General features: G+C 49.1%; 1 protein-coding gene across 5 annotated transcripts in view; it reads right to left on the bottom strand.

Annotated features, from left to right (window-relative positions):
• The window catches only part of WFDC1 (WAP four-disulfide core domain 1), a 41,934-nt gene that overhangs the window by 1,081 nt on the left and 17,282 nt on the right, over window positions 1-23,571 (bottom strand). For 3 of the 5 annotated variants that reach the window (XM_044932213.1, XM_044932211.1, XM_006045716.3), the window contains exons 3-7: window positions 15,174-15,357; window positions 10,528-10,611; window positions 9,433-9,573; window positions 3,229-3,270; window positions 972-1,042 (exon numbers count right to left, since the gene is read on the bottom strand). In XM_044932213.1, the coding sequence (XP_044788148.1) occupies window positions 984-1,042; window positions 3,229-3,270; window positions 9,433-9,573; window positions 10,528-10,611; window positions 15,174-15,357 (510 nt within the window). In that variant the 3' untranslated portion in view covers window positions 972-983. The remainder of the gene's footprint in view (window positions 1-971; window positions 1,043-3,228; window positions 3,271-9,432; window positions 9,574-10,527; window positions 10,612-15,173; window positions 15,358-23,571) is intronic. The other 2 variants (XM_006045718.3, XM_044932212.1) reach the window with 2 other exon arrangements.

The following is a 23,571-nucleotide window of genomic DNA, read 5'->3' as shown; positions in this document are numbered from 1 at the left end:
TTCTGGAACCTGAAACCTGATGTTTGCCCTTCAAGGACATTCAGGGGTATATCACCTGCTTTCAGGGGGCCCTGTTTACCATGCAGACTTGAGCTTTCAGAGCGCTGGGTGGGTGTTCTTGTTTTACTGGCTGAAAGATACAGGTTTTACTGGATCTTTGCATCTGCCTGTCTCTCACTTTGGAGAACACCTGAGTGTGTAGCCGTGCCTTCTTACCCAGTCACCTCTGGAGCTGGCTGCCCCCACCTTCACTCTGTCCCCACCCGGGTGGCCTCCATGGGGCTCCTCAGTAAGATCTTTCCTGCCCTGGGATTTTTGCCCTTCTGACTCCTCATGCCTGGGTGCCCGTGACAGATGCTGGCTCCGATGTCACCTGCTCACGTTCCTGACCTTCGCCTGAAGCAGTCCCCTCCTATCCTGCCTCACCTCACCTGTCTGTCCAACGCCCTTCAGGACACCATTGCAGGCCTTGCCTGTCCTGCTGGTTGACGGGTTTAGTCTCCTATGAGGATGTCAGCCCCTGAGAACAGGAACCCTGATCTATCCACGGTGTCCCCCCAGCACCAGGTCTGCACACTGGAGACTTCCACGAGTGACTTGGGGCCACAGGGCACCTTCTTCATGCCTGAGCGTTGGCTGTGGATAGTACCGCGTGGCAGAAGGAGGGGGACGGACGACCGAGTTCCTGCAGTGGCAGAGGGCATGTCTGCTGATCACCAAGGAGCGCAAAGTCAGTCACAGCCTAGACTGGTCCTCGGGTTCAGAGTCACGGGCTCTAGAAACTTCTACTGCTGGTTACACCCAAGGCGCTCACGTGTTCACTTTGAAATTACAGGGGCATTTTCACATTCTTCCCACAGGTCAACCCTTTTCTTGCTCTCCTATCGGTCAACTTTGTGAGGAAAGCTACCTCAGACACCTGGTTGCCCAAAGCCACCGGCTGTCACTGACTGATCACACCTCCCACTTACCCACCGCTGTCACTATTGAAAGTGCCTCTGCTGTCCTTGTCCATGTTCTGCCACATACTTGGAGGCACCCTCTGCGGAAAGAATCAGGCGGTCAGGGCAGGTGTGTGGATTCCTGCTCAGGTGCTCACAGCTCAGCAGCCAAACTAACTCTAAACGCCTCGGCCTGGCTCTGACCCCTCCTCTCCCCCAAATGAGGTCCCCTGGTCCCCACCTGCAGCCATTCCCCCTCCTCCCTAGGGCCCCCCACCTACGCAGTCTGCCCTCACTCCTGACATTTCCTTGCCTGCCCCGTCCCCACCCTGTGCTCATGACGTGCTCGGCTGCTCTGATGCTCAAGTTGCTTCAACCTCATGCTTCTCACATCTGCTGATCCTCTGCCCACTGTTTCTTATTGTTCATACTGGGCTTCAATGTCCCCTCTTCAGGAAGCCTTCCCTGACATTCCAGTCTATTTTCATGGTGTCCTGATTGTGGCCTCAGTGGTCCTGATCACTGCAGTCACAAAATAACCACTTGGACTTTATTCATTTTGTGATCTCCTGCTTGATATTAGCTGCGTGAGGCCATGGACTGGATCTGCCATATTCACAAATGTAGCCTCAACCTCTAGCACAGAATAGAGAGTTTGTTCATTTGCTCGGTTGTGTCTGACTTTTTGCGACCCCATGGACTACAGCCCGCCAGGCTTCCCTGTCCATCACCAACTCCCGGAGCTTGCTCAGACTCATGTCCATTGAGTCGGTGATGCCATCCAACCATTTCATCCTCTGTCGTCCCCTTCCCTTCATAAATATGTGCTGTCAATTCTTAGAAAAATAGATAGTAGATGAATGGAAGAACACATGGATGGATGATTGAATGAATTATTGGGTGGATGGGCAGAACACCGGATGGGCAGAAGGATGGATGGGTGGATGAGTGGAAGACAGGATGGAAATGGATGGGTGGATGGATGGAAGACTAGATGGATAGAAGACTGGATGGATGGGTGGATGGATGGAAGACTGGATGGATGGATGGATGGAGGACTGGATGGATGGATGGATAGAAGGATGGATGGAAGAACCAGATGGATGGATGAATGAATGAGTGAGTGGAAGACAGGATGGAAATGGATGGGTGGATGGATGGAAGACTAGATGGATGGATGGAAGACTGGATGGATGGATAGATGAGTGGAATACAGGATGAATGGCTAGGTGGATGGATGGAAGACTGGAGGGATAGAAGAGTGGATGGATGGATGAGTGGAAGACAGGATGAATGGATGGAAGACTGGATAGATAGAAGATGGGATGGATGAATGGAAAGATGGAAGGAAGACTGGATGGCTGGATGGAAGACTGGATGGTTGGATGGATGGAAGACTGAATGGATAGAAGGATGGATGGATGGATGAGTGGAAGACAGGATGGATGGATGGGTAGATGGATGGAAGACTGGATGGACAGAAGATAGGATGAATGGATGGAAAGATGGAAGGAAGATTGGATAGTTGGATGGAAGACTGGGTGGTTGGATGAATGGAAGACTGGATGGATGGATGGATGGAAGACTGGATGGATAGAACACTGGATGGATGGATGGAAGACTGGATGGATGGATGGAAGACTGGATGGATAGAACACCGGATGGATGGATGGAAAGATGGAAGGAGGACTGGATGGTTGAATGGAAGACTGGATGGTTGGATGGGTGGAAGACTGGATGGACAGATGATGGCATGAATGGATGGATCAGTGGATAACTGGACGGATGACTGGCTGGAAAGATGGTGTCAACCACATGTTTCAATTCCCTGAATGAAAGTAGGAGGAGCTTTTGTACATCAAGTCCTACATTCTGATGTTTAGCATGAAGCTGTGTTTTCTGTAAGTCCTCTTGCCCACCATCAGACAACAGGGTGTCTCCTTTATTCCCCAAACCTAGTTCCCACTTTGTCCCCTATAAGCCATCCCTGAGCCGCTGCCCCAGTCCCAGCCTACAGCCTGGAGTGGCTCCCACCCGCGGGGAGGACTGCTCAGGTTGGAGGAGAGATTATGCACAACAGAAACATCTTAGCCTCCTACCATCTTATCCCCAAAGGGCCAGCTGAGGGCATGAGAACCACCAGGTGGAATACAGTCATTTTCCTTCATAGCAGCTTCAGACTGGAGCTCTCAGGACAGCCCACAGGGCTTCTTTCTCTTCTTCACCCCAGAAACGCCCACCACCATTTTTAGTACCCTCTGCAAGGAAAGAATGGGCCTTCTCCTACCTGGATATTCTTTGTAAAATTTCTGTCGTAAGAATCGACCATCTGGAAAAGAAATGAGAGGATTAAGCTCCTTTCAGGGAGTTTATGAGGTCAAAACTATTTTCACAACAGTGCTAAGAAATGACTTGTGTTTTTCACTCTCATTCTCTCACAAGTGTATGGTAGAATTTTTCAGAAGCTATGTTACGTGTGACACTGCAGCCCATCAAATGCAGATGCAGACATGAAGATCCAGTCCTCTGAATACACGTATTACAACTGCAAATATGTGAAACCATGCCACTCTGCCCACTTTGTGTGTATGTTGGAAAACAGAGCCATTTTAAGAAAAATACTATTGCTGTTCACCCCATAGTGAGTTTATCATTGTCACTTTTAAAAAAAGTTAATTATTTTAATTGGAGGGTAATTACAATATTGTGGTGGTTTTTTGCCATATATCGACATGTGTTGTGTGTGTTGTGTCTGTGAAAGTCACTCAGTCGTGTTGGACTCCGTGTGACCCCCTAGACGATACAGTCCATGGAATTCTCCAGGCCAGAATATTGGAATGGGTAGTTGTTTCCTTCTCCAGGGGAATCTTCCCAACCCACGAATTGAACCGGGGTTTCCTGCATAGCAGGTGGATTCTTTACCAGCTAAGCTACCAGGGAAGCCCTGTATCAACATGAATCAGCCAAATATTTGGAATGTCTCAGCTTTACTTTTGAATATGGTAAATACCATAGCCAAAACCCACACAAGGCTCTGTGGGGTTCTCAGTATTTTTAAAAATTAACTTGTTGGTTTTGATTTGGCCGTGCCACACGGCATGTAGGCTCTTAGTTCCTTGACCAGGGATCAAACCCACACTCCCTGAAGTGGCAGGGCAGAGTCTTAACCACTGCACCACCAGGGATGTCCCTCAGTATTTTTTTAATATAAAGTTTGAGAACCACTCTCTTAAGAGATGAACTGGAAGCAAATTCCTAAATATTGTTCAGCAAATGTCATTACACAATACATTCACAAGGAAAGCAAGCAGCAGTTTTTGAGTCTGTTCAAAAGAGACTTGAAAGTCATTACTGCAAACAAAACAACTCAGTTATGAAACTTCACTCCACTGCTCACTAACCCACTTGGAGCCTCAGTTTTCTCACCAGGAAATGCGGTAAAATCAGTACATCTTAAGTCATCATGAGGATTAAGAGAAATGCTTTCACTGGAAACATAGACTTGCAGCAGAGATTATCAGGAACCACAAGAAACAGCCACTTTCGTGTGTAAAAAGTGGTCAACTCTTGGTAATTTTGTCTCAAATTACTAAGAATCCCCACCACCTAATACCCATTGCTGATTGTCAACCACCCCACCCCCTTTCAGAGTCACCCCACCCCCCCACCCCCCCGCCGATCACGGCAGTGAAACACTCTCTGGTAGGAGTTGGGGAAATGCAACGTGGCAAAGTGGAGAAATCTGGCCAGCTCATACAGACGGTTCATTTAATTGGCATTGGTCAGCTCACCCCTCCCCTTCCACTCGTGAGCCTTGTCTGATGGGTACCAGGTCAATCACATTTGTGTACTTGGAACTAATACTCCAATCATATCTCATTAAAAATCGTTCTGTTCTGTGGACATTCTAACCATCACCAGGGTGTTCAGGGCCAGCACCGACATTCACTGGTCAAGGCGACAGAACCAAAGGCCGATCCACAGCCCCTGGCAGACAGCTTATCAGCTATCTCAATGACTACTATTTACAACAATTTTCCAAGCAGATGACAACTTTTTTCCAGGCCCGAGGCTCTCTGAAACATTCCTGCTCCTCCCGTCTCCCTGGGAATGGATTCTAGTTCCTGATGCCAAGGAAAGGACACTGTGATCTGTGCAGAAACAGACGCCCTCTTCGCACTGGGTGTGTTTACCAAAACTGTCCCTTTAACAAAAGAAATCAACTGATTTGAGCCCCTGCTCAGGACTGCATGACCACATTATCCTCAGGCAGCATCAGTGAAGTCATCTTGTCAGAGGGGAGCGTGGAGGCCCATCAGCCTCGGAGTGGCATGGAAGCCACTCAGAAGATGTACTGGGGAGGGGGTATAAATTAGGAGCTTAGGGTTAACATGTACATACCTCTCTATATAAAATAGATAACCAGCAAGGACCTACTGCGTGGTACAAGGAGCCCTGCTCAACACTTTGTATTGGGTTGGCCAAAACATTAGTCCAGGCTTTTCCCTGAGATGTTACAGAAAAACCCAAATGAATATTTTGGACAAGCCAATAATAATCTAAAAGGAAGAACAACCTGAACAAGAAAGTATACATATATATATATATATATATATATATATAAAAAATATACACGTGTATATCTGAATCACTGTGCTGTACACCTGAAACTAACAACATTGTAAATCAACCAGACTTCAGTAATAAAATAAAATAATAATTTTCTTTATTGCACTAAGTAAATAACACATGCACTGAGGACTCCAACTCTGCTCTCTGAGAAATCAGACCTGCTGCCTGCATCCATGTTCATTTTCCTCTCAATAAAGACGTGAACTCCTCCAGTGTCAGGATCCAGACTGAGCTCAGAATGGCCCTCAGCCCCCTGCAGCAGCCAGCTCTCAGCAGAGACTTGCATCTTGGGTGTGGGCATGAGAGGTGTGCTTTATTCTCTGGTACTGCCCCCAAATACCTATGCAGATTTATACAGAGGGAAGGTGTGGGCTGGGGGGAGAGGCGGACAAGTGCGACAAAAGGAACAGTCACGACTAATGAATGATGGTGGAGGGTCCAAGGGACTGTCCTTGCCACTGTTCAGTAAGTCAGAAATTACTTCAAATATATGTCTTTCTTAAAAAAAGAAAAAAAAAAAAAACAGAAGCATCTTCCTAGGTTACCCTGGGATGGGAGTGCCCCTCTCCTCCCCGAGACTGTTGCTCCAAGGGACGTTGTTGGAATTTAAGATGTTTCCAAAGTCCTATACAATTATCAACAATTATTGCTAAGTGACGGCCCTCTGGGGACAAGATGAGGGGAAATTTCATTTACATTTCCATCCAGAAGGCTCTGATCATTCCTCTGAGCGGGGAACAGGTGGATAGGCTCAGCCCTCTTCCCGAAGACAGGTGACCCCAGCGCATATTTGTTGAGGACCTACTCTGTCAGGCGCTGACCTGAGGGCTTTAGAAGTATTCTCTAATCCAAGCCTCATCACCACCCCAAGAAGCACTTACTATCAGTTCAGTTCAGTACTTACTATGGGGACCCCCAATTGCTCCATTTTACAGATGAAGAAATTGAGGCTAAGAAAAGTTAGATTAGCTGGCCAAGGTCATCTAGGAAGAATGCCACAGGGTTTGAGCCCCATTTCAGTGCCCTGCAGTCTTTTTTTTTTTAATAGTTCTTTTTTTTTCTAATTTCAGAAAATATTTTATTTTTTTAATGCTTTTTTATTGTAGTAAAAGCCACATACTATAAAACATACAATTTAACCATATTTAACTGTACGGCTCTGGAGAAGGCAATGGCACCCCACTCCAGTACCCTTGCCTGGAAAATCCCATGGACGGAGGAGCCTGGTGGGCTACAGTCCATGGGGTCGCTAAGAGTCAGACAAGACTGAGCGACTTCACTTTCACTTTTTGCTTTCATGCATTGGAGAAGGAAATGGCAACTCACTCCAGTGTTCTTGCCTGGAGAATCCCAGGGACGGGGGAGCCTGGTGGGCTGCCACCTATGGGGTCGCACAGAGTCGGACACGACTGAAGCGACTTAGCAGCAGCAGCAGCTGTACGGCTCAGTGGCACTAAGTCCATTCACACTGTGGTGCAGCCCTCACCATCATCAACGTCTCTCGAATTTTTCTCCTTCTTAAACTCTGTCCCCATTAGATACTAACTCCTCATCCCTGATCCCATACCACCCCCACCCCTGGCCCCTGGCATCCACCAGTGTACTTTCTGACTCTATGAATTCAATGATTCTAAGTAACTCATGTAAGTGGTATTTGTCTGCATCTACTGTATACTGGAGGGGCTTCCCATGTGGTGCAGTGGTAAAGAACTCGCCTGCCAATGGAGGAGACGCGGGTTCGATCCATCCCTGGGTCGGCAAGATCCCCTGGAGGAGGAAATGGCAACCCACTCCAGTATTCTTGCCTGGAAAATCCCATGGACAGAGGAGCCTGGCAGACTACAGTCCATGGGGTCGCAGACAGTCGGACATGACTGAGTGCATGTGACTGCACTGGAGTACGTTTTAGGGTTCATTTAATACATGCCGTGCGGCCTACAGTGTTAACCGCACTCGACGCTGCTTGTGGTATACTTCTCCCCTTGCGGCCTGCACTGACATCAGGGGAGCACCCACGGGCCTCCGTCAGCCTCAGGCACCGTCTGTGCAGTCACCTGAACGCCCCTTTGCTGATCTCCAGCCTCCAAGTGGTCTTCTTTCAATTGGTCTGATTCCTCAAGAACCGGTCTGAACTTGTTTGACCGACCCTGGTCTTGGAGATCACGTAACTGAATGAGCGCGATCAGGCGATAAGAAAGGCCTGGTAATTCCAGGTCTTTCCGGTTATGACATTTCAGCTCAGAGGACTCCTGACTTGCCCGCCCCCTCCCCACCCCCACCCCCAGCCCCCAGCCCTTGCCCCTACCAGCTCTCTTCTGGAAAAGTCTGCTCCTTCCAGCAGGTTCCTACAGGCTGGCCTGTCCTTGGGGCTGAGCAACTGAGGATGGTGGGGGGCCCGGTCTACCTGTGGTGCAATGTGGTGTCTACAGACGGCAGTGGGGCGAACAGAACGGATTCAGATCTGTGCTTGAGAAACTACAGACGTGGTTTACATGGATTAACTCACTGGCTCTTCAAAGAGTCTGTGAAGTAGCTTAACTTTTTTTTTTGGGGGGGGGGGGGGGCTGTGTCTCGCAACACGTGGGATTTTAGTTCCCAGACCGGGGATCTCAAACCTGCACCCCCTGCATCAGAAGCATGGAGTCCTAACCACTGGACCACCAGCGAAGTCCTAGCTTAACTATTATTAGCCCAGCTTATAGATAAGGAAAGTGAGACCTGAAGAGGCTGGGCTACATGCCACATGCAGCAGAGAGGGGCTAAGTGGCCGCTCTGGCTGGAGAACCCACTCATATGCCTAACAGCAAGTGGGATGAAGGAGAAACCTCAGATTTCCGGTTGGTTATAAACCTTTTAAATGCAACTTTTTTTTTTTTTTTCAAATGGAGCTCAGAATTCCGGGAACCAAGATACCTTGAAACAGTCCCATGCCTCATAATTTTATTATTTACAATGATGATACTGCTAAATGTAAAAGAGATTTAACATCTACATCTTTCCAGAAACACCTCAGAGAAAGAAAATTCTCAAATCAGAGGGAAAATGCTTCAGCAGAAAATGCATGTGGTGGGTTCTCTGGGCCAACAGGGTCACTGTGACTATCCTGATCTTGACTGAGGTGCTGTTCTCAGCTGTCCTCAGCTATTAGGGCTGAGGGATGCTGAAGGGGGGGCCATGAGCTCAATTTTGACCAGGTTGCCCGATTCTTCCCTTGCACATAGTCCTGGCAAATTCCATGCCTAACTTCTCGACCTTACACCTTGCATGAGGCAGGAGTGGCTTCAGGTACCCCCAGAAGCCCCCCTCTGCTCTGTCTTCCATGCCCCTCACCCCAGAGAAAAGCATGCAAACTAAAGCCATGCTACTCAGGCCCTTCACCAAACTTTTATTGACTTGTCTCCAAAGAAAAATATTAATTAAGTCGGGTCCTGGCAGGGGGAAGTTAAGGGTTCTCGGACAACTCAAATATTGTGCAGTTTATAATGGATAGATAGATATTAATAGAAGTAAATTATCCAGTGTTTACTGAGCGCCTCTTACCTCTTGTCTCGGCTCTGGCTTCACACATGTGATTTCCATCACCCCATAACCCAACATGAAGTGATATCATTTTACAGATAAGAAAACTGAGGCTCAGAGATCTGAAACAACTGACCCCAAAGTGAGCCAGGCAGGCAGTGGCGAGCTGAGCTTTGCCCTCACCCTGTGCAGATGAGGAGGGAGGGGTGGCCTGGAGCAGGGCCGTGGGGGGAGATGGGGGAGGGTGGGGACAGGCTCAGAGGCCAGGCTTTCCTCTGGGATGGGTCTCCCACGGGGAATTTCCGGGGAGAGCTAGGTGGGGCTTGGTGTCCGCACTCACCTGCTGGCTTGCGCTGCTTGACACACTGCCCCCGGTTGGGGATGCCCGCAGCCAGGTCGCCCGGGCTCAGGATGTGGCACTCGTAGCCTGAGGGGCAGAGGAGCGGCTCGGCCCCGTCCTCGGTGGTGCTGCAGGCCTCTGCTGCGGGGTGGGGGGACACATGGGGGTTCAGGGGCGGCCCCCAGCGGAGCAGAGGGGCCGCCTCTTGTCTGCAACCCAGATGCCAGGCTGTGCCTGGGGTCTCCGCGTGCACACACACACACACACACACACACGCACACGGGGGCAGCTCAAAGTCAAATGACCCCAAACACGCCCTCACACGCATTATGACACACATAATGTATGTTCACCTGCACACCTTGAAACACATGTGTTCATGTTTACAGTCACATATATACATATGCTTACACACCAAAATCCCAATATAAATATACAGTTGCACCACCCCACAAGTCCTAACACACAAACACATATACATATTAGCCGTATCCGCACGCACGCACACACAAACACATCCTGCACATACACATTCACATCTATAGTCACGCACATCTTCACGACACAGCTGCACAAGTACTCAGACACAGCCACAAGCACTGCCACTGGGCTCCACGAACAGCTGCACGCCCTAATGGATAGTGGTGCACGTGTACGTGTGCAGAGCCACAGAGCACAGCGGCACACAGCCAGGTGTTCACTCACACCCACGCCCCCGCAGTGGCCCGGACCCCAGGCCTGCCTGTCGTTCCTTTCAGAAACTGTCCTCCACCACCCCCGCCCCCAGGGAGGCCTCGTGGGCAGGGAACAATGGACCCACATGGTGATTTTAAGGCTCTGAAAACCCCACCCCCTCCCTCCGAATTCTCCATCCAGTGAGGAGGCCCCAGTCCCAGGGACAGTCGAACCCTATGGTGTTCTGGGGATTCTGGGAGCCTGGCCAAGCCCCAGTCACACTCTTCTATGGGGGTGGGGACGGTTCAAGGGGGCTGGCTATCTGAGGACAAGCAGCCTCCTAGAGCAGAGGCTGCCCCTGGTTTTCAGTTTTCTGGGGGCAGCCTGAGAAGGGGGACCCTGGCTTCACCCCGCAGGTACCTTGCAACACCTCCTCAGGGCCATCCAGGAGCCAGCCGTTGCCCCCAAGCCATCGAGGTTTCGGCTGTACTAGCCAGTCTAAAACTGATAAGATAATGCATGGTTATGTCAATGCCCTCTTCAGGCAGCCAAGAAATGCCCCAGCCTCTGGGAATGGGGGAACTCACATCTCATGAAGAAACACTGACCCTCCCAAAGGAGAGACAAAACAACGTGGTTCTCCTGAAAAAAAATTCACCTTTCCCTTTAGTAACAGATTTTTGAGTTTCAACTAGGCATTGGATAGCCAAGCTGGAGACTACATTTCCCAGCAGCTCCTCTGGCTAGGTATGGCCATGCAAATCGAGTTCTGGCCAATGGGATGTGAGCAGAGGTGATGATGCAGCTTTCTGTCTTGCCCTTGCATTGATGCCTGTCTGTCCCCTTCCCTCTCTTTCCTGAAACCTGCAGCCTGGGGCCCACTTAGACCACGTGGAGCAACAAGACAGAGGGAACCTGGGTCCCTGGGTGACTGTGGAGCAGAGCCACCTGCCTGCTATGGACCATCTGTCAACTCTCGCCTTTTAACCAAGGGAGAAGGAAATATTTAATAGGCTGGGCCCCTTGCTTTATGGGTCTTTTAGTTACAGCCTTATGGCCTGTTCTCTAACCAATGCATTTTTTAACAGGAAGAGTGACCATGTAGTAGACTGGAAGGTCTTCAAACCCCCAAACAGGGATTGAAAACCCAAATGTCTCTGGGGACAGAGAAGTAACATAAAGGAAAAAGGCAGGCCGGGCAGGACCATGGCCAACTGGAGAGTGTTCTGCCTCAATGGGTCAGCAGTTGGCCAGCTCTGGCCAGCCATTCCCCGTGTTCTCAGAGCCTCTGGGTGTTGTAGTTGCTTTAAATATTATTTATTTGGCTTCACTGAGTCTTGGTTGCAGTACATGGGGCTTCACTGCAGCACGCAGGCTCCAGAGTGCACGGGCTCGACAGCTGTGATGTGAGAGCTTAGCTGCCTCATGGGGATCTTAGTTCCCTGAGCAGGAATCAAAACAACGTCCCCTGCATTGGAAGCTGGACTCTTAACCACTGAACCACCAGGGAAGTCCCTGGGTGGCTTTTTCTTTTTCTTAAACTTTTAAGTCTGTATTAAAAAAAAAAAAGATAAACTCGGTTTTAAATGTTGGCAATTAATTTTTTTTAAAAAGTGCTTTGGAGATCAAATACAACTGGTCTGGGATCACATTTGCTTATGGCTGCTGCTTTAGTCTGACTCCAAAACACGACAAAATAAAGAGACTGATGTGCTGCCTAGTGCCTTTGAGAGCACGGAGATGGAAACTGGTAAAAATGCTGATTAGCTTTTTCTTTAAAAGAGTACAATATGGTTATAAGATGGTTGTTCTTGGTGTAGAAATGGAAACAACTGACCAGACCAGCTGTTCGCAACTTCCAAATGAGAGAGGTGTCATGGTTCCAGAGCTCTATTTCCAGCCTTCTGTTTCTTCCCTCCTTTTTCCCATCACCTCAGGCTTAATGTTAGAAAATATATTTTCAATGCTATTTTTCACTAAACAGGAAATGTATTAGTGTACCCTATGGAGGGGAACATACACACTTGGCTATGTGTGTGCTGTGTGCTCAGTCATGTCTGATTCTTTGTGACACCGTGGACTGTAGCCCGCCAAGCTCCTGTGTCCACAGGATTCTCCAGGCAAGAGTATTGGAGTGGGTTGCCATTTCCTCCTCCAGGGGATCTTCCCAACCCAGGGGTCAAACCCACATCTCCTGCCTTGCAGGCAGATTCTTTACAGCTGAGTTGCCAGAGAAGCCCACACTTTGACATACTTTTTGGAATACTGAAATTTGGTCAAGGCCTCCCATAAATGTGCAGACCTTTAAGGCTTGGAAGCCCGGGGCCTTGCCTCTCTGCTCTCCAACTAGAACTTTCTGGGATCACCTACTAGATAAACTCCCTCCACCCAAGACGTTATCTCAGGTTCTGCTCTGGAGGGAAAGGGAACTTACAAGCAGACTGCAAGGAAGTGTATAAGCTGCTTAGTCATGTTAGACAAGCAGTTCTTAATGTGGAGCGATTTTGCCCCTGGATGAAACATCTAGTAAAGTCCAGAGATTGTTTTCGGCTGTCCCAGTGTGGGGGTGGGGCTGCTACTGCCATCTAGTGGGGAGAGGCCAGGGGTGCCACTCAACATCCCATGAACACAACACCCAGGTCAGCCCCTCACTCCTCACCCCAATTAGAATTATCCAAACCCAAAGGTCAAGAGTGCCAAGGGCGAGACAATGTGTGCTAAACATTATTGTTATAATTATTATGACTAATACTTTGCCGACTCTTCCTGCTGGCCAGAGAGAGCCAGGCTTGCACTGATTCGTCCACCCTTCACTGAGTAACTTTTACATGGTGGGGATACAGCAATGACTGAAACAAATCAAACTTCCTGCCTCATGGGGCTGACCTTCAAGTCGGGGGAACAATCAGGAGACAAATGAAGCATAGTATTTTAGACCGAGCCGTAAAGAAAGCTTAAGCCACAAGGCAGTAAGGAACCAGAGGAGAGCCGCAAGGCCAGAGTAAAGACGATCACAGAGAGGGAAACTACCCTGAGGGGCTTCCCTGGTGGTTCAGATGATAAAGAGTCCTGCAATGCGGGAGATGGGGGTCAATCCCTGGGGCAGGAAGATCCCTTGGAGAACAGAATGTCAACCGGATCCAATACTCTCTTCTGGAGATTTCTGTGGACAGAGGAGCCTGGCAGGCTACAGTCCACAATGCTAGGAAAGAGTGAAGGCCAAAGGAGAAAAGGGTGGCATAGGATGAGATGGCTAGACAGCATCACTGACTCAATGGACATGAATCTGAGCAAACTCTGGGAGATGGTGAAGGACAGTGAAAGCTGGCGTGCTGCGGTCCATTGGGTCACAAAGAGTCAGACACAACTTAGCAACTGAACAACAACAACTCCCCTGAGAAAGAGATCACTTCTGGACTGAGATCTGAGAGGGTGAGGAAGTGAGCTATGTGGGTATCTGGGGGAAAGACTGGTTTCCACAAACGGGCCCAGAGGCCCCACATTCCTACACTCAGAGCCTAAGGCAGTGGACACTTCCCCATAGTCAGAAGACTAAACTGAAGCTCCAGTTCTGCCTGCTGGGTGAGTCTGGGCAAGGTACTCAGCTTCTCTGAGCTCCAGTATCTTCAGCTATAAAACAGGGCTGATAATGATCTCTCCACTCCATGGGAGTGTGTGAGCATTAAATGAGATAGTGCAAGGAAAGGCTATTTGGAATGTCATGGACAGTTATTCAATTTGTGCACTACTCAAAAACACCTGTTCTAGGCAGCAAGTAAGGCTAGAGTTCCTATACCCTGTCTCAGCCCAAAGGAGGGGACATCTTTTAGACTTGTCCAACCAGACAGGCGTGTGCTCCCGCCACCAGGAGGGGTGCCATTTTGTCCTTCTTGTAAAAGGCCCTGTAGGAGCCAGCCTGGCCAAGAGACAGTGCTTAAAGGCAGCACCGATCATAATTATGAGCATTATTAAGGATGCTGAGTCCCTTGTCATCCCTGTGACCTCACCCTGAATAAAACTGAGTGTGTTCTTTCTTACCTTGGCTTTGGCGGGGCTGGGGGGTAGGGGCTTACTAATGAAGGCCCACGGGAACCAGAGCCTCTGGCTGACAGTGCAGTCCTACCAGACTTCTGTGCTCCAAAGGCTCAGCCCCAAGCAGAAAGGAGAGAAACCCCCTGCCTACCCTCATCCTACCCACCCAGGGCACATTTTCCCCACTCAGTGGAGACCCCACCTCCCTCCCCATCCCCCCAGGCTCCCTTCCTACCCCTTCCTTCCCCAAGCGCTCCAGAAGGGATCTGAAACACCTTCCCGCCAAAGATGATGTCCTAAGAACTGTTTCTCCCAAGGAGATACCCATTAGGATTCAATGAACTTGTATTGATTCCCTGCTCCTAGCCCCACATGGGGCTGAGCAAGCACTTCGGGACTTGGCACTCGCTGGAAGCTGAGCGTTCTCATTCCTGCTTTAAAGGTGGGGATTTAAGGCTGTCACCAGCTGGCCAGCAGATCTGAACCCAGGAGTCTGAGTCATCACCTGGATCGCTAAGGTGTCAGGTCTCCATCTCAAATACCCCCAGGGTCAGGCCTCATGAGTGAACTGGGTGGTCCTGGTGGGGTCTCTGGAAAACTAGAGGGGTCCCCCTGCCACGTAGGAGCACCTGAGGCTGCAGCAGATGGTGGCCCAGGGAATGCAGGCCAGTATTTTTAAGAAAAGCTGGAAATCTGGATTTTTTAATGAGGAATCTCCCCCAGCTTCACAGGAGGAAACATTTTCCCTGGAATGGGTGTCCTCTGGACTGTAGTTCTCCACCGGCAGAGGTGAGCCCCGCATACAGCAGGCGCTCACTGCATGCAGCTGGATGTTTGCCTCAGGAGCGCTATGTTCCCATTTCCTAGGTGGCCCAGATTTAAGCCCAGCTGTTCCTGCAGTCAGGCAGCACCAGGCAGGACATTTCCCCCGCGGTGCCGGCCCCCCAACCCTGCCCCCTCCCCTGCCCCCCAACCCCGCCCCCTCCCCTGCCCCATCCCCCCACCGCCCACCCCGTCGGCCAGGGTGATCCTACCTGGCGGGGGCGGCACGGCCTCCAGACAAGCGTAGGCGCAGCCGTTGTAGCAGCAGCGCCGGTGTCGCGGGCACTCGGAGTCGGCCTGGCAGCGTGCAGCCTGGCAGGCACCGGGGGGCAGCGAGCGCGGGGGCGGTGGGCAGCGGTCTGCTCGGGGCTGCCGGGAGCCGCCTACCTCTTCCGCCTACGGGAGAAGGCGCATCAGTGGGATGTGCTGGGTGCTGTGCGCCGCGGTCGAATCGTTGGGCCTCTCTGAGCCAATGCGTCCTGGCATTGGCAGAACCACCCTCTGAAGGTTGCTCTGACCGTAAAAAGATGCTGTTTCTCTTTGTAAGAGCCCCAAACTGTGGGGTTCACTGACAAACAGTGGGCTCACTGATGGTGAGCCCAGCAGCAGCCAAAAGATGAATGCATCTGGAGAACTGTATGTTAACCAAGCATCTATCCTGATGTATTTATGTATGTACGGATTTGTATATATTTACATATAAAAGGGTATATATGTAGATATATACGCACACATAGATATGTACACATGTATATTTCTGTATATACATATATACTTCTTATCATCTGTCCATATGTTTATATAGAACTTTGAGAATTTACAAATCACACACGAAATGAATAAATTCACACAACAGACAACTTGGATAAAACTCACAAACATAATACTGAGCAAAAAAAAGAAAAGGAAACCCCAGTGTCACAAGAGCACAGACAGTTCTGCCCTGTTCTGCTTCTTGATCTACGTGCTGGCTCCATAGTGCATTTTAATGGAATCTGACTCAGGATTTTCCCACGTTTAGGCACTATGCTTCCAGAAAAAGTGAATAATATAATATATTATTTAACATGTACGAAGTATGGACACATGGCCAATAAAACAAGCATTTTAGAGGTGGGACTGGGAGAACTGAAATCATGCCAGGTAAGCCACTCTGGATCCCTGTGACACCAGACACCATCTGTGCAGGAAGCACTGTTTGGTTTCTGGATTTGAGGGTAGGGTGTTTGGAGGGCAGGTCTTACACATGCCTATACACACGTGCACACACTCATGCACACACAGTTAGAGTAAGTCATTGCGAAAAAAACACCCTGGATTGCCCCACCGCCTGCTATTGTCTGAACTACTCTTCCCACCTAAAACACTGTAACTACTGATCCTCCAATCCCCCAACATATATGTATTTCAAAATTCTGCCCTTTGTACAAGTAAATAATGTACTGCTGCGGACTGCAATGGCATACAGCCACTAAAACCTGCTTATGAGCAATCCCCCAAGATGTGGTGGCTTGCAAAGAAAACTCAAATGTAGAACAATCTGTATGCTCTGCACCTATGTTTTAAAATATACGTATGCACACACATGTAAAATGCATATATTTAAACAGGCCTAGAACATCTTTGGAAGGATATACAAGAATACACAAGCAACTGTTGTCAAAGATTACCTCTGGAGAGAAGAATTAGGTTCTGAAGTTGAGGGAGATTTTTCCTATTGTCAACACTTTTTTCTCCTTATTGCAATATATATATTGCCATGAACACACTGATTTTTTTTTTCAATTTAAAGACAATTAAAAGTTTACAAGTAGAAATACTTAACAGGAAAAACTTTATGTTAAGTAAAATAAATAAAGGCAAGCTACACAATGGCATATGCCCTCAAAGGTCAAGGCTGTCTGAACGTCCCTCCCCTGCAGCTACTGTGTGTTAGTCATTCAGTCATGTCCAACTTTTTGCAACCCCATGGGCTGTAGCCCGCCAGGCTTCTCTGTACATGAGATTCTCCAGGCAAGAATACTGGAGTGGGTAATCATTTCCTTCTCCAGGGGATCTTCCTGACCCAGGTATCGAATCCGGGTTTCCTGAATTGCAGGCAGGTTCTTTACCGTCTGAACCACCAGGGTGGCTGCAAACCCCATGCACCGCTCCCAGTGCCCTGTAGGGGGCGTCAGATCACCAAGAATAGGTTCTGAATAGATGCATCTACCAATGGGTGGTGGGGGGGGGGTCACAAAGACCAGTGGTTTTCAAACTACTTCCCAGGGACCCACAAGGGCTAAGACTGAGGGCCAGGTGGGGAAGGTAACAGTGACCAAGTGTGGTGGGGGGGACGGCCTGGGGAGGGTGGGGTGTCTGCCCCCATTCACCCAGAGAATCATCTTTAAAAATATATATATAGAAGTATAGTTGATTTCCAATATTGTGTTAGCTTCAGGTATATGGCAAAGTGATTCAGTTATTTATGGCTGATTCAAATGGTACATTATTAAAAGATACAGAATGTAATTTCCTGTGCTGTACACCCTTGTTGCTTATTTAAGTGGAGTACTTTGTATCCAGAGAATTCATCTTTTCTCCCTTATCTAAACCACTTAATCTGTGAAAAGCAAAAAAAAAAAAAAAAAAAAGAAGAATACAAAGCCAACATCTGGCAGAAACAAAGCCCAAACACACAAAAGGGGCAACCTTGTAACTTTCGGATCTTCCAGCCCTGGTTCAGCCTTTCTGCCACCGCCTGCTCAGCCGCCCCACCCTGCCAATTCCCCTATCCTCAGGAATAATTTCCAAGCTACACGCAGTACACATCATCCCACACCAACAACTCCCAGTTCATTTTCTTCAGAATGAGTGACCCTGGACCCATGTTGGGGCCCCGCCACGGGAATCCTAATCAGAGGTGACAGCTGCCCTGGCCTCCCTGGGAGGGCGAGCAGGGATGCTGAGTGTGGCTGGCGAGGGACTGCCGGCTTTTCCGCCCAGCCTGTTTTCACACTGAGCCTCATTTATGAAATTTAACAGAACCCGGAGATCAGACGGGACATGCTTTCCCCCACCTCCGATGCCTCCCAGGTGGGTGACTTCTTAAGGGCAGCCCCCAACGGGACAGGGGTGGGGTGGGGGGCACATCGAGAGATCCAGTTTAGATGTGCCAGGGCTCTCTGAGGAAAACTCAGATGTCGCTTTTCGGAATTGGGAGAGAACAAAAGAGATAAGCGCCTTAGAAGTCAAATCGCCCAAGTGATTTATAGTGAGGCCTGAACAACAGATGGCCCTGGGTGATAAAGAACCGATTTCACGGAGGGGCCCAGATTAAAGGATTAAATGTTTTGAAAAATATTTCATGTCAAGCAAGGTGATGCTCACAGAGGGTCCTAAACAAAGGATTAGGAAGAGAAAGAACAGACTTTAATCAACGAAATAAATAGATTACCTTCCCAGCCCCCAGAGGGTTAAAGGTTAAAGGCCAGAGTCTGCGGGCTAAAGGTCAGACCCCAGCTGGTCCCACAGCCCTGCCCCTTCACTTCTCTGGCCTCCCTCCTGTCCTCCTGCCCTCTCGCTCATTCCTGGCAAGTAACCTGGCGCCTCTGAGGTCCCACCTCTGGGCCTTTGCACAAGATGCCTGCCCAGTTCTGGCCCTGACACAGTGCAGGTATCTGCTCTCACATGCCCTTAGCTGGTGACCCGCATTCCCCGCGGCCTGCCTGACTTAGCTCCAAACCCTCCGTCACCCTTGGGGGGACTGCTCATTGACCAATGTGGCGTTTTTTTCTCCCCTACAATGTGCTCTCCTTGGAACTCTGTCTTCTTCCCACCTGTGTCCCCAGCACCTCTGACCATGCATGGCAGAGAGCCTGTGCTCCGTTCATCTTCCTTGCGGTTGATGGGAACTGTGATCATGAGGATGATGGAGGTGTGACAGAGATGGGCAACACCGAGCAGCAGTTCACCACGTGCCAAGCACCCTCCTGCATGTTCAGCCTGCACGTGGGCCCTGCGTGGGCGGTGTCCCTTCATGTTTAATTTTACACCTTTTCCCTGGCATCCGCATAGTCTCTGGTCACGTGAGTCCAGTGGGGGCAGGTCCCAAGTGCTCAGAGAATTAAAGGTTTGCCCAAGGCCATAGGCAGAGAAGGGTCGTGAGCCCAAGTATTACACCCCTCCCTTCGAAAGTCAGAATAAAGCATCCAAAATATAAACCTGGGGTCAGCAGCCTCGGTGCCAAAGGCTTGCCAAGACCCCAAACCCCTCGCCTTGGAGCCTCCTCTTCCTTTGGGGCAAGAACTTCAGAGCCTGTCCCACATTCAAGTGTACCAAGGCGGACAGCGCCATGGCCGTGACCTCACGAACAGTCACGGATTTGCGCTCAGCCATGGGAGCCAGATGAGTCTGGCTTGGACCCCTGAAGCTGTGTCATCATACAGGAAAATGACCTCTGTGAGCCTGTTTCCTCACCTACAAAATGGGCCCAGAAGTAAGTGCCTGCTGCAGGGGTTTGCGGAGGGAGCAGTAATGTCGATCCCTTGGTTTTATTATTCCTTTCGTGTCGGTCTTCCCTGCTTCCTTCCTCCCTCCTCTCTGCCCTCGATTCACTCACACACACGATGAAGCTCTAGGCGTGATACTGAGGCAGATGCAAAAGAAACCTCTGAGCTGGTCCCTGCCTCCAAGGAGTTCAAGATCTGCTAGTAACTAGGATCTGAAGACGCTTAAGCAAGAAACCCTCCTGCAGCAATGCCGTCATTTCTGAGGAGGATGGGGGCAGGGCAGACTGGCAGAGTTCCTCAGAGGAAGTAGCTGCCCCAGCACTGTTCTCTGAGGGTCCCCAGAGGCGGCATCCATCGCTCCCCTGTGGTTACCTGTGTCCCCACCGTGGAGGTGAGAAAACCGAGGTACATACACCATATGGAGAGCACCAGGCTCTGAACTTGGACCAGTCTGCTGTCCTAATCATGGCAGAGCCGGTGGCATTTATTAAGCTCCCACTGTGAGCCAACGCTGTGCTAGGTCAACAGGTACTGAATTTCACTGAATTCTCAGCACAGTCCTCTAGGGTCATGGCTGTGATTCCCCCACTTTACTGATGAGGAAACTGAGACCCAGAAACACTGAAGGCACTCGCCCCAGGTCATGCAGCTGGCCAGCAGCAGAGGCAAGATTCAAACCTGGGTCTGACTCTGGCAAATTCCTGTCCCGGGAGCCTGGGCCTGGGGAGCTGCTTCCCAATCTCTGAGATTCCTCCTGCTTTGTTGCCTTGGGGTCCCCCTCTCTCATATGGTCCTGCCTCTTGCCCGCCTGTGGACCAGCCCCAGCTCTGGATATAGGTATGTAACTTCCTTCCCCAGGCACACCTTTTGGAAAGAACTCACCCTGGCCCCTGCTCTCTGCAGCCCTAGCCAGCCTTCCCCTCCGTTGCCACTCAGCTGAAAATAACAGCATGTCAAATCTCAGCTCACTCCAGACTGACAACATCCTTCACGAATATCCCAGACAACTTATGTCCTCCATCTTTTCTTTTCATCCCTGCTTGGGGATGGCACAGAGAGCCTGCTTCAGAGTTCCTACGGTACAGCTCGGAAGGGAACATCCCCGCGCTGCATGCCTTGCGTGGGTAAAGACGGTTCCCTTAAGGTTTTGATTTGGTAGCTATTCTTTTCTTCATTCCTGGGGGGATATTTTTGGAAGCCTCTGTATATTTGCAAAGCCATTCTTCTGCCGATTCCTTCAGGAAGCAGGTAGGGAAAAATCAATTCTGGACTGCTTCAGAGGGAAGCCCAATTCCACGAGTCCACTGAAGCGCATGCCAACCAAAGGAGGCTGGATAAATATATAATGGCGAATCCACTGGAACACCACAGAAGTCTTTGAAAAGAGAACATGGATCCATCATATTAACATATTCACCATGAGTGCATGCTAAGTCACTCAGTTGTGTCTGACTCTTTGTAACCCCATGGGCTGTAGCCCACCAGGCTCCTCTGTCCATGGCAAGAAAACTGGAGTGGATTGCCATTTCTTTCCCAGGGGATCTTCCTGACCCAGGGATGAGACCAGCATCTCCTGTGTCTCCGCATTGCAGGTGGATTCTTTACTGCTGAGCCACCAGGGAAGCCATTCACCTTACATCATTTGGTGAAAAATGCAAGGTACAAAACAACACGAATGATAAGCCAGACACAAATTCCACATACAAATATGATATTTGTATGAAACGTCCAAAACAGGGAAATTTTTGTAGACAGGAAGCAGATTGGTGGTTGCCAGGCAGCGGGGATACAGAGGGGAGTGGGGAGCAGCTGCTCAATGGGTTTGGGGTTTCCTTTTGGGGTGATGGAAATACTTTGCAACTAGAAAAAAGTGGTGGTTGTGCAACACTGCAAATGCACTGAATGCCACTGAATGGTTCACTCTTATGTGGCTGACTTTACAGTATGTAAACTTCATCTCAATAAAAAAAATTTAAACAACATGAGCAAAATATCATTAAAAAAACAATGTATGCTGAGTATAAGCACTTCATGAAAAAGTCTAGGTACACACACATATACCAAGATATCAACAGAGCTTGCGTTCTGGAGAATTTAGACCATTTTTACTTATTCGTGACTTTTTGTATTGTCTAAATGTCTTGCACAGTCAACAGCGTTGTTTTTATAATTGGGGGAAAAAAACTGAAACCATCTCCATTTAAGGAGAAAGAATCCAGTCTCCAGAGCTGCCCCAGTTTACCACATCCCTCCCTCCACACACACCCCGCCCCCGACGCTCTGATCCCCTCGAGAGTGTTACCCTTCTTTGGAATGTTCCAGAGACTTAATGGCCTGACCAATAAAAATGCATCCCAGGATGGACTGGTTTGCTGGGTGCAGGAAGAAAGCCAATTTTCCTCCAAGCTTTACTCACTCTTCCTCTGGAATTTGGATGTCAAAGATCTAAAAATACGTCTCTCCCTGGAATGGCGGGATGAGAGTTCAGTATGTGCTGAATGCCATTTCCTGACACCCGGGCTCCGGGAGCAAAGTCTGGTGCGAGGCTCACAGGACTTCCTCTGGGAGGGGCTCATAAACCCGGGATCTCACCCCAGGACAAGCCATCTCAGGGCACGTCCAGAGCAGGGCCGCAAACTCGGGCAACTCCTCCAGCTGGTGTGTTCACTGAGCCCTGCTGGGTACCTGAGAGTCTTCTAGAACTTTCCACCCCTTCTCCTCTGCTCTAGAAATGTAATTTTTAATGTGATTCATTCATTTCATGGTAAATTCGTAGCTCTCAGGCCTACTATGTGCCAGGCACTGGGTGCATGCAAGGAGAGCTAACCTGAACCAGAAAACACCCGCCCTGCCTTCACATGGCTCAGCTCTGGGACAAGCAACGGACACCACCAAACATCACACAGAGGAAGCAAGCAAATCGCTTTCCTTTTGTTTGTCTGTGCAAGCGAGTAATGAGAAATGAAACAAAGCCAGAATAAAAAAAAAAAGGAGAAATCATGCAGATGATAATATGGGAGCTAAATGTTATGAAGGAGAAGTTGAGAAATTAAGAAAACTTGTAAGGGAGACATAAACAGGGTACCCCGGGACCAGGGAAGGCTCCTCTGAGGAGGAACCACGAAACTAAGACTGACCTGGCCAGGAGACCTTCACAGAATCCATAAGAAGTACCTTAGGTATTTGAGGGTTTTTTTTTTGTTTTTTTGGCCACGTTGCACAGCTTCCAAGATCTTAGTTCCTCGACCAGTGAAAGTGCCAAGTCCTAACCACTGGACTGCCAGGGAATCCCTCAGGTTCCCTTTTTTTTTTTTTTAATTATCATGGTAAGATGCATACAACGTAAAATTTGCCACTTTCACCATTTTGAAGTGCACAATTCTGTAGCACTAAATTCACAATACTGTGCAACCACTTACCTCTATATTTCTAAAAGGTTTACATCATTCTTTTCTTTTTTTAGTTGAAGTATACTTTTAAGTATAGTTAACTTATAACTATGTTAGTTTCTGAAAAAATTCTATTCTCAGTAAGCAGTACTTCCTAATCCCTACCCCAGCCCCAGCCCCTGGCCACCTCTAATCTACTTTCTGTCCCTATGAAGTTGCCTTTTCTGGACATTTCATAAATATCAATAGGTCACAGGCTATGTGGTATTTTCTGACTGGCATCTTTTTTTGATCTAGACTGTTTTTAAAGTCTTTATTGAATTTGTTACAATATTTTTTCTGTTTTATCTTTTGGTTTTTTTGGCCATGAGGCATGTGAGATCTTAGCTCCCTGACCAGGGATTGAACCCACACCCTCTTGCATTGGAAGGCGAAGTCTTAACCACTGGACCACCAGGGGAGTCCCCTGACTGGCGTCTATCACTGAGCATAAGGTTTCCAGGGTTCATCCATGCTGGAGCATGTCCCGGTACGTCATTCTTTTTTATGGCTGAATAATGTTTCACTGGGTGGATGGACCCCATTTTGTCGATCCTTTCTGAGCTTGTGGACACCTGGGCTGTTTCTGCTTTGGTTACCGTGACTAGAGCTCTGTCTCCATTTCCAGTTGCCCCGTATGGGAGCTTAGGAGACTAAATAGACCTATAGCCACAGTGACACATAGAGATCAT

This window comes from Bubalus bubalis, chromosome 18 (assembly GCF_019923935.1).
Source record: "Bubalus bubalis isolate 160015118507 breed Murrah chromosome 18, NDDB_SH_1, whole genome shotgun sequence".
Taxonomy (NCBI): Eukaryota; Metazoa; Chordata; class Mammalia; order Artiodactyla; family Bovidae; genus Bubalus; species Bubalus bubalis.
This window is presented reverse-complemented; position numbering and strand designations above follow the sequence as displayed.